This window comes from Malaya genurostris, chromosome 3, assembly GCF_030247185.1.
Source record: "Malaya genurostris strain Urasoe2022 chromosome 3, Malgen_1.1, whole genome shotgun sequence".
Lineage (NCBI taxonomy): Eukaryota > Metazoa > Arthropoda > Insecta > Diptera > Culicidae > Malaya > Malaya genurostris.
Window position 1 is genome coordinate 106,548,102 of NC_080572.1, and position 15,193 is coordinate 106,563,294.

Below are 15,193 nucleotides of genomic sequence, written 5' to 3' on the forward strand. Positions count from 1 at the left end.
TTGTATATGTCACTGGACACAGCTTATAAGTGTAATTATTTATGTATTTAGTATTCAATTTCAGTATATAGTGTAGTGACATTTAATCTTACAATTGATTAGCATTATCGCTTTGATTTTGTTTGACAATCGGTTCACAAGTATGCTCTAGCAGTTGCTTGTAACTGGCAAATGATTTCAAGAAACGTTGCTCTAGAAGCAAAGGTCTGTAGCATCTTTGCACAGAATGATTCCTAAAGTAGGGCTTTCGCCAATGTGTTTCATTTCACATGTCTCTGTGTGTATGCTGTTCATACAGTACAACTGTAATCTACTAATTACTAGTGTTCTTGTTTTTATGTTCTATGCAAACGATATGTTTGGTTCTAATTTTCCTCCACTTCCCTCGTTCATCGTATGCTTCTCAATGTCACTTGTGTTGTTAAATATCCATGTGTTGTTCAGTGTCACTGTTTGTGTGAGTGTCTTGTGTCAATGTGTTTATGTTCCATATGCGTCTGCTTACTTCGTTTCCGTTATCACTTTCCTTAACTACCTTCTCCATCATTCTTTCGTTCGCTGGTGGGACTGCACAGTGTCTTTGTTTTGGTGTGTTGTTAGTGTTTGTCAGATGTTTTGTTGGTTGACTATCACTCAATACTAAGATTAAAGTGTCCAAGAATAAGCAGAACAGAAACAACTGTCTCTCATCAATAAAAACAACAATAACTCTCTGTAAATAGCAAACAAACAAAATATTCGTTGTTGAATCTGTGTTCCAGTTGAAACAGTACGCAAGTAATCTACCAGTACCCAGCATCATTGCTTTTGTCTCTAGTGTGAGTGTCAATAATCGTTCAGGTAGCTATCGAATTTGCACTTGCGCTTGCGATCAGTATGGTTTAAGCGTGTACTTTTGTGTATGTGTGTGTGTGGGCCATAACGGGTATGTGTACCTTCGCTTTGCTCAAACACAAGCTCGAGAACAGAGCTGGCACGCTGTAAAGTAAATAAGTACACACGGGCGCCAATCTATTCGTAATGTTTCAGCTCAGTTTGTTTTTTAATAAATCTTCCTCCGAAAAAAACAGCAACTAACAAGCATTGTTTTGTTTTGAATTTTAGAAAAAGCTTTTATTCAATACTTTGGTCGCTAGTAATTGGTTTTAAAATTGATTTCTCCACTTTCCCGTCACTGAATTTCCGGATTTTTTCATTCATTTGCTAATGTTTTCGTTCATTTAGTTTGTTTTGGCACATAACCCCAAAAAGGAGAAACAAAGATAATATCGAAAACAGATGTGTACTCTTTGTTCACTTGGGAGGACAGTAGCAGTTTCGATCAAGGTAGTCATTACGAATAAAAAAAAAACGATGACAAGTGGATCAGTTTGTTTCTCGGATTTGATCTGGTCAGGTGGGCGGGTTTTGTGTAATTCGGAAAGTCATAAAGCCAGGGTTGAACGAAACTAGTAGTGGGCAGAGATTTTCAGTTTCAGTTGCCCATTTTGCATTCTGCAGGGCTGACGGTTTTGCTTTGCTGGGTATGCTTCCTTTGCTAATGGTTTTGTTTTTTTATGTTTTCTTAAAATTTCACGGTTATCGTAAGTTGGTTTTGTGTTCTTCTCTATAGGCACATATTTATATAAATAATTGACACTTGCCTCTCTGTTTTTTTCACCATTGTATGCATCTTTTTCGTATTCGTTTCGTTTTGCGTTTCATGTTTCCGCATTTGCTTTGGTCTCCGTCAAAAAGGTGTTACACACATTGCACTGTTTTTCTTGCCTCTCTTTCCTTTCGTCTGTCGTCGAAGTTGCTTCTTTTTCGCTGTGATTCAGCTAATCTGAGAAATGTTTAGTCTCTACCATGATTAGTTTGTTGTTGTTTGCCTCACTAATACATTAAATATACGTTTTGAAACATTTAGAATGAATACTTTTTTTATCTTCATGTTGTTCGTTCTTTCAAAGAGGGGGATTAGGATATAATTTGACTTTGCTCTATAGAGATACCTTTTGTTCGCGGAATTCCGGTTCACTTAGCATCGAAGCCGGCCGCCAAAACCTAAGGTATCGACGGCGAACCACAAATAGGACCAGGAGGTCACATCTAGCATAGTTGAATAATATCATTGGCGATACCAGCGGTGACAACGATTGTTCCCTTCTTACGGTTGCAGTTTCTCCAACACCAACCAAACTTGTGTTCTGGAATTCTGGTGGCCTTTTCTGCTGGCAGCGCCAATTTCTGTTCGATATCTTCTGCTTACCGCGTCTGTTTTTTTTTCATTTTGTCCCGTCGAATTAAGCTAAAATGCAACTACTTTCTACTCACTTGTTTAAATTACTTTTTAATATTTATGATACTGCTAAAATTACTCTAGAACTTTTTCTTTAGTAAATATTTTTTTTGTATTTTCCTTCACATTAAATTACTTAAGATTTTCAAAAAAGATTATCTCGCTAATGACCTTCGTCCGTTTCGTGCACTCAACTGTCGAAACTAAATCGTAAAAGTCGGGCCGATCTGATTATCTCATGAAACTGATTATTTAGTTTCCTTTTACTCTTATTATAAGTCTCAACCACGTTACTAAACTGCCACGTCGACGACCGCCGGGCCAGCAATAAATGTGTCCGGTCTTATACCATATATAGTAACTGAAATACGTCGAAAAACAGATATGTTTACATAACTTCAATATTGTCGTTTATTCCAGTTTTTTTTTCTTATAAGTTTAATCTTTCGCCTTACTCTTTTGGTTTGCCTTTTTGCGCTAATTACACACGCTACTGAAATGGATCGTTCCAATCAAATCGATAATGTATCATCGTTTCATCTGGAAGGATCCGTTTTGCCATGTGATTTTTAATTTTACCAACATCAATTATAATATCTCGGAACGAAAAATTTTAATCGGCTGTGACTTTAGTTTTTTTTATTCGCGAAAAAATGTAAAAAATAAATGTCTTCTTTCTTCACTATGCACTATCTTCTAATCTTGTTTCATTTTGCAATGTCAGTAATGGTTTGTTTCTTTAATTTATGTATGCTTATCGTTTGGTTGCATTTGTAATGGTTCTCTGCTTTGAGTAGAGTGTATAGTTAGGTGGGAAGTACAGTAGATTCTTTTTTTCGTCATTGCATCGTAAGCTTACACTTTCGAACGGAACATATTTGCTAGATTTGACGCATAGATGAACTAAAATGGTTATCTACTATTTTGAAGGTTGAACAATTTGATATTATTCGAAAACCATTGGTTTGATTTAATTAATATTGCACCAAATAGTGGATCTTAATATCTTTGAATCGGTAAAACATCTAACTACGCATGGCATTAAAAAAAAAGTGATGATTTCGTTTCAGGAAAATAATATCTTATAAAAAACATTGATTCGAATGGGTTCCGAAATACTGTCTGCAGTCGGGAGTTTTTTTTTGTTAGCACGCAGAATACTATTTTCTGGTTTCTGTTTTGTTCAGCATTTTCACGAATTTTGTTTTGGCCAAGAATTCCAAATCGTTACTTCTAAAACGAGTAACGTACAGATGCATTTGTCTTATCTACATTTGGTATTCACAGTTAAAATTTTGAAAGTGATGTGTAGTGGATAAAACAGAATTAATCTCCTGCTTAATACTGTTATGTATTCGGAGGTGTTTTCTGAATAAGCAACTAACGCCAGGAAACGTTTGCAAGTTTCGAGTACGCATCAAAGAAGTTTAAAAAAATGTCATGTGTAATTTTCATTTTCTCTAGAATTGTATTATAATCGAACAACAGAAGACTAAATCTATCGTCCCTCGACTAAAGGACCTAATTGCAAATAACAGTTTCTGTTTTGTTTACTATTTCTTTCGCGAATTGCCGTATTGATTTTCAGCACTATTCTGTATTCCGCTTTCTGTGTCCTGAGAGAGTTTGAATTTTACTTACAACACTCATTGGAAATACAGAATGCAAATTTTCACATTCGATCGAAATACAAAATAGGGGCATAATTTTCAAGTCAAAACAACAAACTTCGCTTAATATTGGAAGCTTTGAAGAAATTTCTATAATGGCTTCGTAATGATCGAAAGAAAGGAGAGGCTTTTATTTGCCGTTAGTTCCTTTTGTTGTGGGACGATTTCGATGTTGTCTTTTGGCAAAAATATAGAATACGGAGGATGAGTGTGTGATGGAAAAGAGAATCTCGAGGTTCGACATACACTACTTGAGTTCGATTCCCTGTCCCACATTTAGGGTCAGAATTTTTTACTGTCGCGTAAGAGGAGGCTAAAACCATTATAGTCATTTAATAAAATCCAGAGAACGACTCCAATTGTTGTCTTTAATTACTCGTGTGATATGATGAATTCATTGCAGGTAAATCAAAGAATGTATTTTCTGTAACGTATTTCGGATTTAAGAATACCTGTTCGATGCCGGGTTTGCATCGGTTTGAGTGTTATTAAAGATATCCAATAGTATAAAAATCGGGAAATCGATCAGATAGTGATGTACAAAAATGAAGATAACAAGTTTTATCGAATATAAAAAGGTATATTTGATGCATCGCAGTTTGAAATTGTACAGCGTGGCAAACCATCTCTGAAAGTGGTCTTTGATAAGCGCACCAATTATGCCAAAGAGAAATTCTGGAAAAAAGGAACTGTTGCCTCACGTGGGTATTTCATGTCTCTGTACTATTAACAAATCCAATTTTCTTAGTTACATGGTACATGCGGTAATGAAAGAAATTCGTTTCGATACTATCTCAAAAGCGTCGTATCAAGTATTCGATTGGTCGCGTTGGTAAATTGATAATACTTCGACAACTGCACAACAATCTCTAGAAGATGATTTGTCCTGCCGAGGCACCGGAAGGAGCCGAAAAACAGAATCAAAAAATATTTTTTAGCTTCTTAAAACTGTTGTTGTGAAACAAATACAGAAACACAATTCGACTATTCAAATTGTTTTTTTCTCAAACCAGCTGCCAAAAAACTTCCGTCTAATCTTGTTTTGAAAATATGCGGATAGAATTTTTCAATAAAAATACAAATTACTGTAAGAATAGTAGGCAGTGGAGGTAGCGAAACGATTTCATTCTGAGCTGATATCTCTGGAAATAGCTAGCGGGCATGATAGAGAAAACGTCGAGATTCAATTAAAATCATAAATCAAGTTACCACTGTCTAGTTTGTATATTTGTTTGTGATGTTACTCCCAAATATGCTTGACAAAGTAAACTTTTCAAAATATAAATATTAAATATTGGACCTGGTGTCCCTGATGCGAACAACATATGGCATTTGTACTAATATTAGTTTGTGAGCAAAAAATTCCTGTTCACTGGTCTGAAACTCAAACCTTGTCAAACCGTTTGTTTGAAGCTGGTTTCGAATCGAGTTTCACCGTCATTGAACTGAAAATCGAGTCAGAGCGAACCCAACTCAGTTTCATGAAAAGTGTTTTCTTGATCAAACAGTTTTTTCCAGTGAAAACAACATAAGTTCGAAGGACGCTGAAGAAGAAATGAGACGCACCGCCTGATTCGTACTTCAATTCTATCCACAATTAATTGATGCGAAAAAAAATCAATGATTCTGTCCTAGCATATCTCGCTTTAACAAATGATTTTTGAGACACGTTTGAAAAGTAGGGGCTGGTCGCATCATTTCATAGCCGTGGCATACTCAAACTTGTGCACATCTGTACGTACACTACTTGTGCAACTGTTGAGTTGTTTTAGTGCAGTAGACGTTTGTCTACCCTTGCGTACAGTAAACAACGCCGCGATAATCGTTGCTCCTGGCAGTTATGAAATTTTCATCGTGAAAAATTTCCGAATTGTGTTCCTAGTGAACCAAAAGCCGCGATCTGATCGTCGGTTAACGATTACTGCATTGGAAGAAGAATTTTCCAACAATTGTCACGCTGTTGGAATCTTTTCCAACTCCCAGGCGATGAGCCTCTATGCAAACGGATTAACAAAACTGTTAGAAACGGCACTCACAATAGTTAGAAGTGAACGGCGATTGTGTGTAAAAGTAAAGTAGATTTACATGAAACTAATTTTGATGAAGAAATCTGTTTTATATGAACGACTGAATGCAAAAGTCGGATAAGTGCAACTTAGTTTGAAAAATTCGTATAAGTATTTTTGAACGTAAAAACCGGACTAGAACATGGAGAACATAAACAGGACTCAGATTTCGCAATGCAAGAATTGCTCAGAAACATCTTTTTTGAAATAACCGGACAAAAACACTTCGAATGCCAAAAACCGACAAAAAAAAACTTCTTATTCCAAAACGAATGTTTTTACCTGGTTTTCGTATTCAAAGTTTGTACCGCCTGCCGCTGTGGATGATACTTGCATTGAAAAATCCGTGTCCGGTTTTTGCTCTTAATGTTTTATCCGGTTCCATGCATTAAAACATAATTAAACAAGCTTTCCAAACTATTTTTCACTTATGCGAGTTTTACTTTCTGCCGTTCATATGATTATAATTTTTTTTGGGATAAAACGGTTTCTTACTTTCGAATTTGCCTCGTATATTGAATGAATGGTGAAGTTTCGATGATTAATAATTACCTTTTAAGATTGAGTGGTTAGTTGAACAAAACTAATCTCTATTTCCATCCCTTTAAAATAACATAATTTGTCCTACCAAATAATTGAAATAATCATTGATAATTCAATTAATTTAATCATTTCCAAACAGATGGCACTGAAAACTGCTTAAGAACGTAGTTTTAATTATTTATAAGTGAGTTATACTGATACATTGAACATGTTTAAAGAACGAACTGGGATTACATAAGGACAATCATAGCAAAAGCAAAATTAAACATCATATTTAAATTATTTGAAACGAACAAAAATATGCATGGAACTAATAAATACTTCATCATCAGATAATTATGACTAGACTTAATCAACTGGAATCGGTATGTATCAAAGAGACTGTGCTTGACAAAATAGGTTTTTTTTTGCGAACGTAAACAATAATTTTTATCAACAAACTATAATCCAGTTTTCAGTGTCTCATATTCCGAAGAGGTTCAAATAAACGTATTTTAGCTCTTGTTAAAAACGGAATGGTCGATCTAGATTGTGCTCCGTTCCAAAATAATAGCATAACTTCAAAACGGAAGTAGAGCCAGTTCCATGTGGAAAAGCTACATTTTCAATTCACCTAATGAAGTAACGTGACAAAAGATTTACAAGCGACCAAAAAAAAAAGATGCGTTTCGGGAATTTGAAAATTCGTCTAGAGTGACGTGAAACGTTCGTTTGGCAGCAAAAGAAATTTTTCGCATCATCCCAGTCACCTCTCAGAAAAGATTGAAACAAGTAGCTTACAATAAAGTGAAATTTGCCGTGTCACGTCACGTTTCATGTAGAAGCAAGATCCAGTAGTTAAATCAAGCTATTTGAAGAACTTGCATTTCTAACTACAGAACACTTTGCTTCCGGAAATCATTGCTTTAGTAGCGCTCGTTGATTTGCGAAATCAAATGAGTTGTCTATGGAACTGTGAGCATCACTCCAGCTGTTACGTAATCTTACTTTGAATTGTTCTCACCATCACTTTATTAAGTGAATTTGTTTCACTCAATTTGGAATGAAACATCACTTCCTATTGTCGTTGCTTGAAGATTTCTGATTACTTTGGGTACTGATTCAAATCAGTGATTTTCACAGTCAGATAAGTTTCTTTCCATCATCTCACTCATTTTCACGCACATTGCATAGAGGGAGAAAAAGATCAAAAACGTGACTATCATAGAAATCTACGAAAATATTTTCAAAGTGGGTATTTCTTATACGAAAATTACCGTAGAATGGTTTGATGATGTTACATATTTAAAAACATAAAAAAATGACAGAATGCATTACAAATATGTTAGATCAACTGTAAAATTTAGAAGTAAACTTAAAGGATTTTTTTTTCTAAATAGCGCACTAACATCACTTGGTATTTAAAATGTTAAATAAATATTTTTCGGTCCGAAATCTAACATCCAAATATGCTCGGGAGATGCGCATTGCTTTGATTGAGTGAGATGATTCGATCATTAAAAATTGTTTTTTTTTTCTCTACATGGGTAATATTCAGGTTGGTGCAACACCTATGACTCTTCTGGCAGGTAAGGTCAACATCCGAATGGTCGTTGGTTCGAATATTGTGTTTTACAATCGACCATACCTATCCAGGACATCGCGTACATAAATCCCGGTTGTCAGTTTGACGAGCGTCGATCTGGATTACATGTTGATATAATGCATTCGTGTAGAAAACAGATAATCAAAGGAACTTCTTTCCACAGATATTTCACGAAACTTCTCATAAAATAGAGTTGTATCGTAACAGATGACAAAGCTTGTTCGAACGGTAAGAATTGGTTACGGTGCCAGTATTTGCCAAAATATTTTGTTTTGCATTTACTCGCTCGTTCCGTCGTTCTTCGAACAACAAACGATTAAAACTAAACTTCAAAACAGAAAAACTTGTTTCGAAATCACTTCGATGTTTAGTGAATCGACTTATTCGCAGTGATTTGCCTTTAAACGACGAATTACTTCTCCAAGAAAATAATATCATGAAAATTCACACACCAAGACTTTAGGGACATGAGTAAAATGGTGATAAGATCCAGGTAACCTACAAGCTTCAAAATTGACAATAAAATAGCCTCGTATAAGCACTGAAAAGTCATGTTGCTTTGAATCAGCAAGTTGTAAACCGATCCGTATTTGAAACACCCGGTAAATGTTATTATTTTGGGTGTTTCTCCTACCTATTTAGACTATTTAGAGCTGTTTAATATATTCTGTATCGAATTGGCTACGGTCGGAGCTAAAATGAAAAATGTCCACTGAGAAAAAACAAAGTGGCGGCCACTTTTCGATTTTCGACCCTTTTGAATTGTTAATGACTTGTTGTTGTTGAATTGTTAATGACTTTTTAAATAACAACGAATATTTTTGATTGTGGTTCCGACCATAGAGAACATCTAATGAGTAAAATTTCATTTGGTTCATGTCGATACGTGCAATAGTTTTAGAATACCCAGTTGAAAAAACATGATTCCTGGGCGCGCACTGTGTCTCCTTTTTCTACCAACTTCTTCTGAGCCCTCACAGCTCACAGATGATCAGAGTTTGGATGAAAGAAGCAGTGAAGATGAGTTTACTTGCTTTATGGCGTATGATATTCATGAATATAGCTGCTTTATGAATTATATCGCATTTGAGGAAGCGTGAGCCTTGTTGTTTCATTGGAATGCTGTCCATGCATGAGAATGGAAGAGAGCGAAAAATGCTCACCCATAGCACTGTTTCTCCTTCTTTCGATAACAGAGAATGTCTAACCCCACAATTCATAGTAAGCAACTATCTTTGTAAGCATCTTATCTTTGCGAAAACAGAATATATAATCTTTAGCACTATCCAGCCTCGTGAAGATAGTTGCTTGCTATGAATTATTTTGTGAGAGGAACGATGTTCAGATCACGACAGATAAAATTGTTTTCACGGCTTCTGTGCTGGTTGAAAGTATGCCCAAAGCGGGAGGCTACCATCGAGAATGGCTGCAAGGTATACTAAGATCAATTTATATTTGCGTCGTCACCATAGAGACATCGCTTTTTTCATACAGACTTCATTCAAGTCAGGCCATACACTTTGTAAAAAAAGAGTCATATGAAGTAATCTAGTATGATCAGTACGGGTAAATGGCAAATCGCTTTTACCAATTTCAAGCAATTAACCCTGTCATTTTTGTTCGATTATTAATAATAAAGTTAAATGACGTAACAGCAGAAGAGCGATTCGTTGTGTCTCGTAGGTCATCCGACACAGAGCGCTTCGAGCTATTGCACGGCATTTGAGGTGCTGTAATCGATTAATCATTTAATTCTGTGCTTCCACTTGCACGATGTATTTCTAATAAAGCTTGGGTTTCGGTATATGCAAATATACTCTTAAGTATCAGTGAGTTCTTCTAGAGAACTTCCGTCTTCACAATTTCAACTGATCCCATTCGCCGAACGACCAAAAGATTAAACCCGGAAATAAAGAAACGATATAAATAAATAATTAATAATTTCAACTGATTCGTCCCAAATCGTTTCCCGTGCAGACAGTACTTCACCGAACATCTGAGCAGCAGTCGTTTGTCTGTTCTGCCTATTGCGTTGCGTACAATACCAACGGAGAAACGTTGGCGATGATGAACAGACTATGGAATTACCAGTAGCGAAAACTACACGCGAAACATTAGACCAAAAACCAAACAGCAAATCGACTATTGGATTGAGCAACGAGTTTCAAGATATTTAGCTACTACATACGTATTGGTTTTTTTCTTTGTGTGTGTGTTCGCTTTCGTGTGCGCCGGTTGGTCCGTGTGTCTATCGCACGTGAAGCCCGTACACACGTACCCACACACGCACAACCATCTCACATTGTGTCGTCACTGATTGCTTACCGGTGTTGATATTAGTTATGTTTTTTGTCCACTATCGTCTAATTAGCGCCTTTTGAGTTTTTTTTGTATTTGTTTTCTAGATTTAAATAGTAGTTTTGCTTATTTTACGGTACAGTTATATAATTGCAACTAACAAAGAGCTTGCTTTGGCTCGCGCGCTTGACGCGACGACGGGCTACTCAACAAAGTGACAAAAACTTATCGGTAGAGTTTCCAGCTGTTGAATATAGATTTAATGGATTTGCTTGATTTTGCTACACTGTAACCTTACGCACATACATAACAAAACATTTACACAGACACAGCCTTTAATTTACAATGATAATGATATTGCAACTAATTCCGGACCCCTAGCAAGATAGATTGTAGGGAACTAAAACTCGAGCTTTTTCGATGGATAGTTTCTAGACAATTAGTTCAGTTGATTGCCCGCTCATAACTCCTAACTAAGGTATAATTTCTTGTTGTGTTCCAAATGGTTCGAACAGTGCTTACTCCTTATTTTCAGTGGGTGTGTGGATAAAATGATATTGATTCTTATTTTCACGTTAGACACCGTCTTTACTAAGATATTTTGCTTTCGGCGGGAAGCTGTATAGTTCTTCTCGCGAATGTGTTTTTTTCTTAATTTTTGTATCAACTGCTTCATTCACTAAAATTTTATTTAGCGTGTATTTGGTTATTTCTTGTTCTGTTTATCGCATTACCGTCAATAATAATGAAATGATATTTGTTCAACATTGGACCACCATACATTATTGATTATTTTCTTTTCGTTATTTATACAATAGGCTTAAGAACGTTTGGTTGAATTTGTCAATTTCTTTTGTAAATATATATGCATCATATTCTCTTCTTGGTAATATGCTTAAAAGTTAGCGTCTTCTGTTAAGTATTCCTCGAATAATGTTTATGCTGTGTGATTTTTGCTTGTTCTGGAAATTTGTGTGGGATATGTTGCTTCTTAACCGAATAATGTAAACGATTTATCGAAAAAAAATTAAAGAAAAACTATACCAACATGAAAAGATGGGAAATAGATATGTGTTGATGGATGGAAAGAAAGGAACAAATAAAGGAATAAAACAGTAGAAACATACGGACGTAACTTTCACAATCAATCGGACAAAACTAGCTTCATTGTTCGTGGCGTCTTTATTTCAACAACAAATAAACTCCTCCATTGTTTGTTTGGGCGTGTCTTCCGTTGATTTCGTTTGTTTTTTGGTTCTCATTATTCAAATCATTGATTGTGAAAACATCTCGCTTTGCCCGATCCTGTTTGGATCTTTTCTGTTCCGTGAACTAAAATTTCAACTGAATCGATGGAAAACGAGAACTTAAACGGAAAACTGAAAAGCAAAAGACTCGTTCGAGGAAAAAAGATATGATCGACAATTAAAGATTAAGCTAAATATCAATAATCAACTTTTTTTTTCGTTCGCCTGCCTGCGTTTATCTCACTCTATAGCGCCTAGCCTTAAAAAGAAGATTTTGTTTATCTTATTTTCTTTTTATATAAAAATGTACAAAAATGAGCTAAGTCTTAAAAACTAAGTTACATGTGAAGAAATATGGTATTTATTTTATTTGGAAATTTCCCATTTTAAATTGTCATTCCGTTTTGCTTCATTACCAAAACAACTGCAAAACGAAAATTAAAAACGAAAAAGAAAACAACAGTAGCTCCCCTCAGCGACAATGTAATAGTCCCAGACAAGGTGGAGGGGGAGACAAGATTCTTCCGAAATATGCTGCCTGTGTTGGTGTGTTCGTAGAATGTATTCATGTATTTTCATTTCTCGGTGTGTGTAACAGACTGACGCTTTTCATACACTTGCTTAGGCTAGTGTATCCTGTATATATTTTGTATATGTATGTGTATAAGTGTGTGTTGTGTTTAAACAGCGTGATGATTGTTGTGTTGGAAAAACTTGCTACTAATAAAGAAAAATCTATACAATTTATATGTAACTCTACGTTATCTAACTTAGTTTTTAAACTAAACTTTCAAATTCATAATTTTTTGACTTTTTTCGTTTTTCTTTTTTCGTTTCTTTTTGCCTACAGTATTCAAATTGAAACTAATTCCTTGTTTTCTTCATTCGGAATAACTCTTTAAAACTGTTTAACCAATTCATTTTATTTTACACTCAATTGCTCTTTCCGCGTTGCATTACGGTCAATTTGCCGAACTAAAGTAGAACCTGTTTTGGATCCGTTTTCAGCCAATTTAAACAATAAGCAAAGGCTAAAGAAAACCAACATCCCTAATTTTTTAATTCGCGGCTGAGTCACGCCTGCGATTACAAAAACTCAAGAAAAAAAATGAAAAAAAAAATCTACATCTCTAATTGCCTTAAACTATGCAATAAATAATGTCTTTTTTCAATTTTCTTCACTGCCTCCTCTTCTTTGTTTTTTTTTACCCTCGCCATAGTAATGTTGTGTACAATTGTGAGAAACTAAATAGAAAAAAATGCAGAAAAGACGAATTTCCTAGAAACAAGATGTCGGTGAATAACATTTTATATGTGCAATTAACTACTTCTTTAACTGGTCTGAAAACTAACAATTCTGATTATAATGAATGACATATGTACTGAATGCTGCCCGCTGCCAAAAAACAGTTCTTTGTTGGCGATTGTAGTTATCGTTATGTTATCGGACGTTGGACTTTTCCTTAACTATCTTTGATATTGTAGTAAGTTGAGTTTTGTATATATGATGAAACGGTACAAAGCGCCGGTATTCTTAACCATTATTCATCAGTTTGGGAGGGGCGAGTGGCCTTTCACAAACAAGTCGGCGCTGTTGATAGCAACAACAGTAGTTAGTGGTTTTGGTGGGGTGATGAGAGCTGACGAACCAATCTGTTCTTTTTCGGTGTTTTGGATTCACTATCGCTTTCTGTCGCATCTCGGTATACCTTAGCTAGCTAGCTCGCTTACATCGGTTCATCATCACCTTTGAGACCCACAGGCATACCGGTTGCCGTCACACCTCCAGCAGACGCCGCAGCTGCCTGTGACATTGCGTGGCCCTGGACGCCCATGCTGCTCATATTCTCGATATTCTCGTTGTTCCATGCACCGTTCATTGTCTTGGAAGAGGAGAAACACAACTTCATGATGAATGGGAATTTTGTGCCTGAAATCAAATTTAAAAAAAACATCAATAAAAACGGATAGAAGATGCAATTAATCCGATGGAAATCGGTAGTAAAGGGTGTTGCAATCAAGAATTGGTCAACTTCAACTAGAAGTATTTTGTCGTGAATATGACTTACTTTACTATGGGGTACCTTTTCAAAATTTACCCTCTATGAAAGTGATGAGTTTTTAACCGTGAATAGCTCTTGTTGCATCTAACGTCATCAACATAATTTTGCTACTTGCCATCAGAAATATGATTATTAATTTATAGTAACTTTTTCAGTCGTATGACATAATCACAAATAATTCAAAATAAAGTTTTCTGAAATGTTTGATATCACCGAGTATACAAAGATTAAATTTCTGCGTTAGATTTTCAGTCATTACTTTGAAAGTTCATAACTCAGTGATCTGTAGAAGGATTTATATAATCTAACTACCAATAGATTCGAAATTTTTCAACTTGAACGTGTATTGCAACAACATTGAAAACCTGACTGATTTGTGACCCATGTCAGCACCAACCAATCAAAACGCGTTCTGAGGAACAAAACATTTGCTGTTGTACAATAAAAGATGAACGTTCAACTTTTCCCCATTACTTTCTGTGTAACGGTTGTCGAAGCAAGACATACGTGAAAGTAACACTGAACACCGACCTCAGGCTTTTGAAATGAAGCTAGCAGAATTGTATCGAAGAACTGTCGCAGCAGGACATACATCAAAACTACACCAAAGGGCTGATATTCCTGTTGAAATGTAGCGAGAACAGGGATGGTGTAAAGGGACTTCATTGGAAGAAGACTTTTTAACCACGATTTTCGTTTACAGTGTGCAGCGCTATTTTGGAAAACACCGCTGCTCAGTTAAGCCCGGAATTTGAGTCGGAAATCATTTTGAGTTCCAAATGCAATGCACCTACTGATTCTGCCTGGAATCGATTGTTTCATCTTATTTGGAATCCAACTGGAAATCACAATGAATTTCGATGCCCTCGGCATCTTAGAGTTTAAGCAGTGTGCCTTCAAAATTAGATTATTGAATAAAACAAAAATTCCGAGTTAAATTTCGGATGAGTTTACCGAGTGTACACGCCAAGAGCCATCTCAGTTCTGCCTTAATGCAGATCCTGTAGGTCATGGCGTTTCAAGGCACTTGTAAGTCCCACAAGTCATCATAAAGAATTATTTGAATTTTCTCCATTTTAAAATGGAAGTTGATAAAATTTTGCGCCGTTACTAACACGTTGAATTACGACGAGCAACGCTCAAACGCAATGCGATAATGAAAGTATTGATGTGGAACACATCTCTATACTACTATGGGTGTCGTTTCGAATCAACGATGAAATCTTTGAACCTGTCTTCATATGAATATATACTTCGAAAATTAAGACTGACGAAACCTGGTGCTCTTTAAAGAGGTGAAATTCAATTTCGATACAGTAGAGAAGGCAAAGGGCGATTATAAATATACTCTCCTAATCAGTGCTTGAGCGGAAAATAGGTATAGAACGAGAAGACTAGTGTTTGTTATTTAATGAACAGATGTTTGGATATATGGTAGTG

The 15,193-nt window shown here is 35.7% G+C and overlaps 1 protein-coding gene across 4 annotated transcripts in view; it reads right to left on the reverse strand.

Moving 5' to 3' along the window:
* Positions 1–1,083: 1,083 nt before the first annotated feature.
* Positions 1,084–15,193, reverse strand: part of LOC131435352 (heterogeneous nuclear ribonucleoprotein L) — a 655,533-nt gene continuing 641,423 nt past the window's right edge. For all 4 annotated transcript variants that reach the window (XM_058603157.1, XM_058603156.1, XM_058603158.1 and 1 more), the window contains one exon: positions 1,084–13,620. In XM_058603157.1, coding sequence (XP_058459140.1) covers positions 13,418–13,620 — 203 coding nt within the window. In that variant the 3' untranslated portion in view covers positions 1,084–13,417. The remainder of the gene's footprint in view (positions 13,621–15,193) is intronic.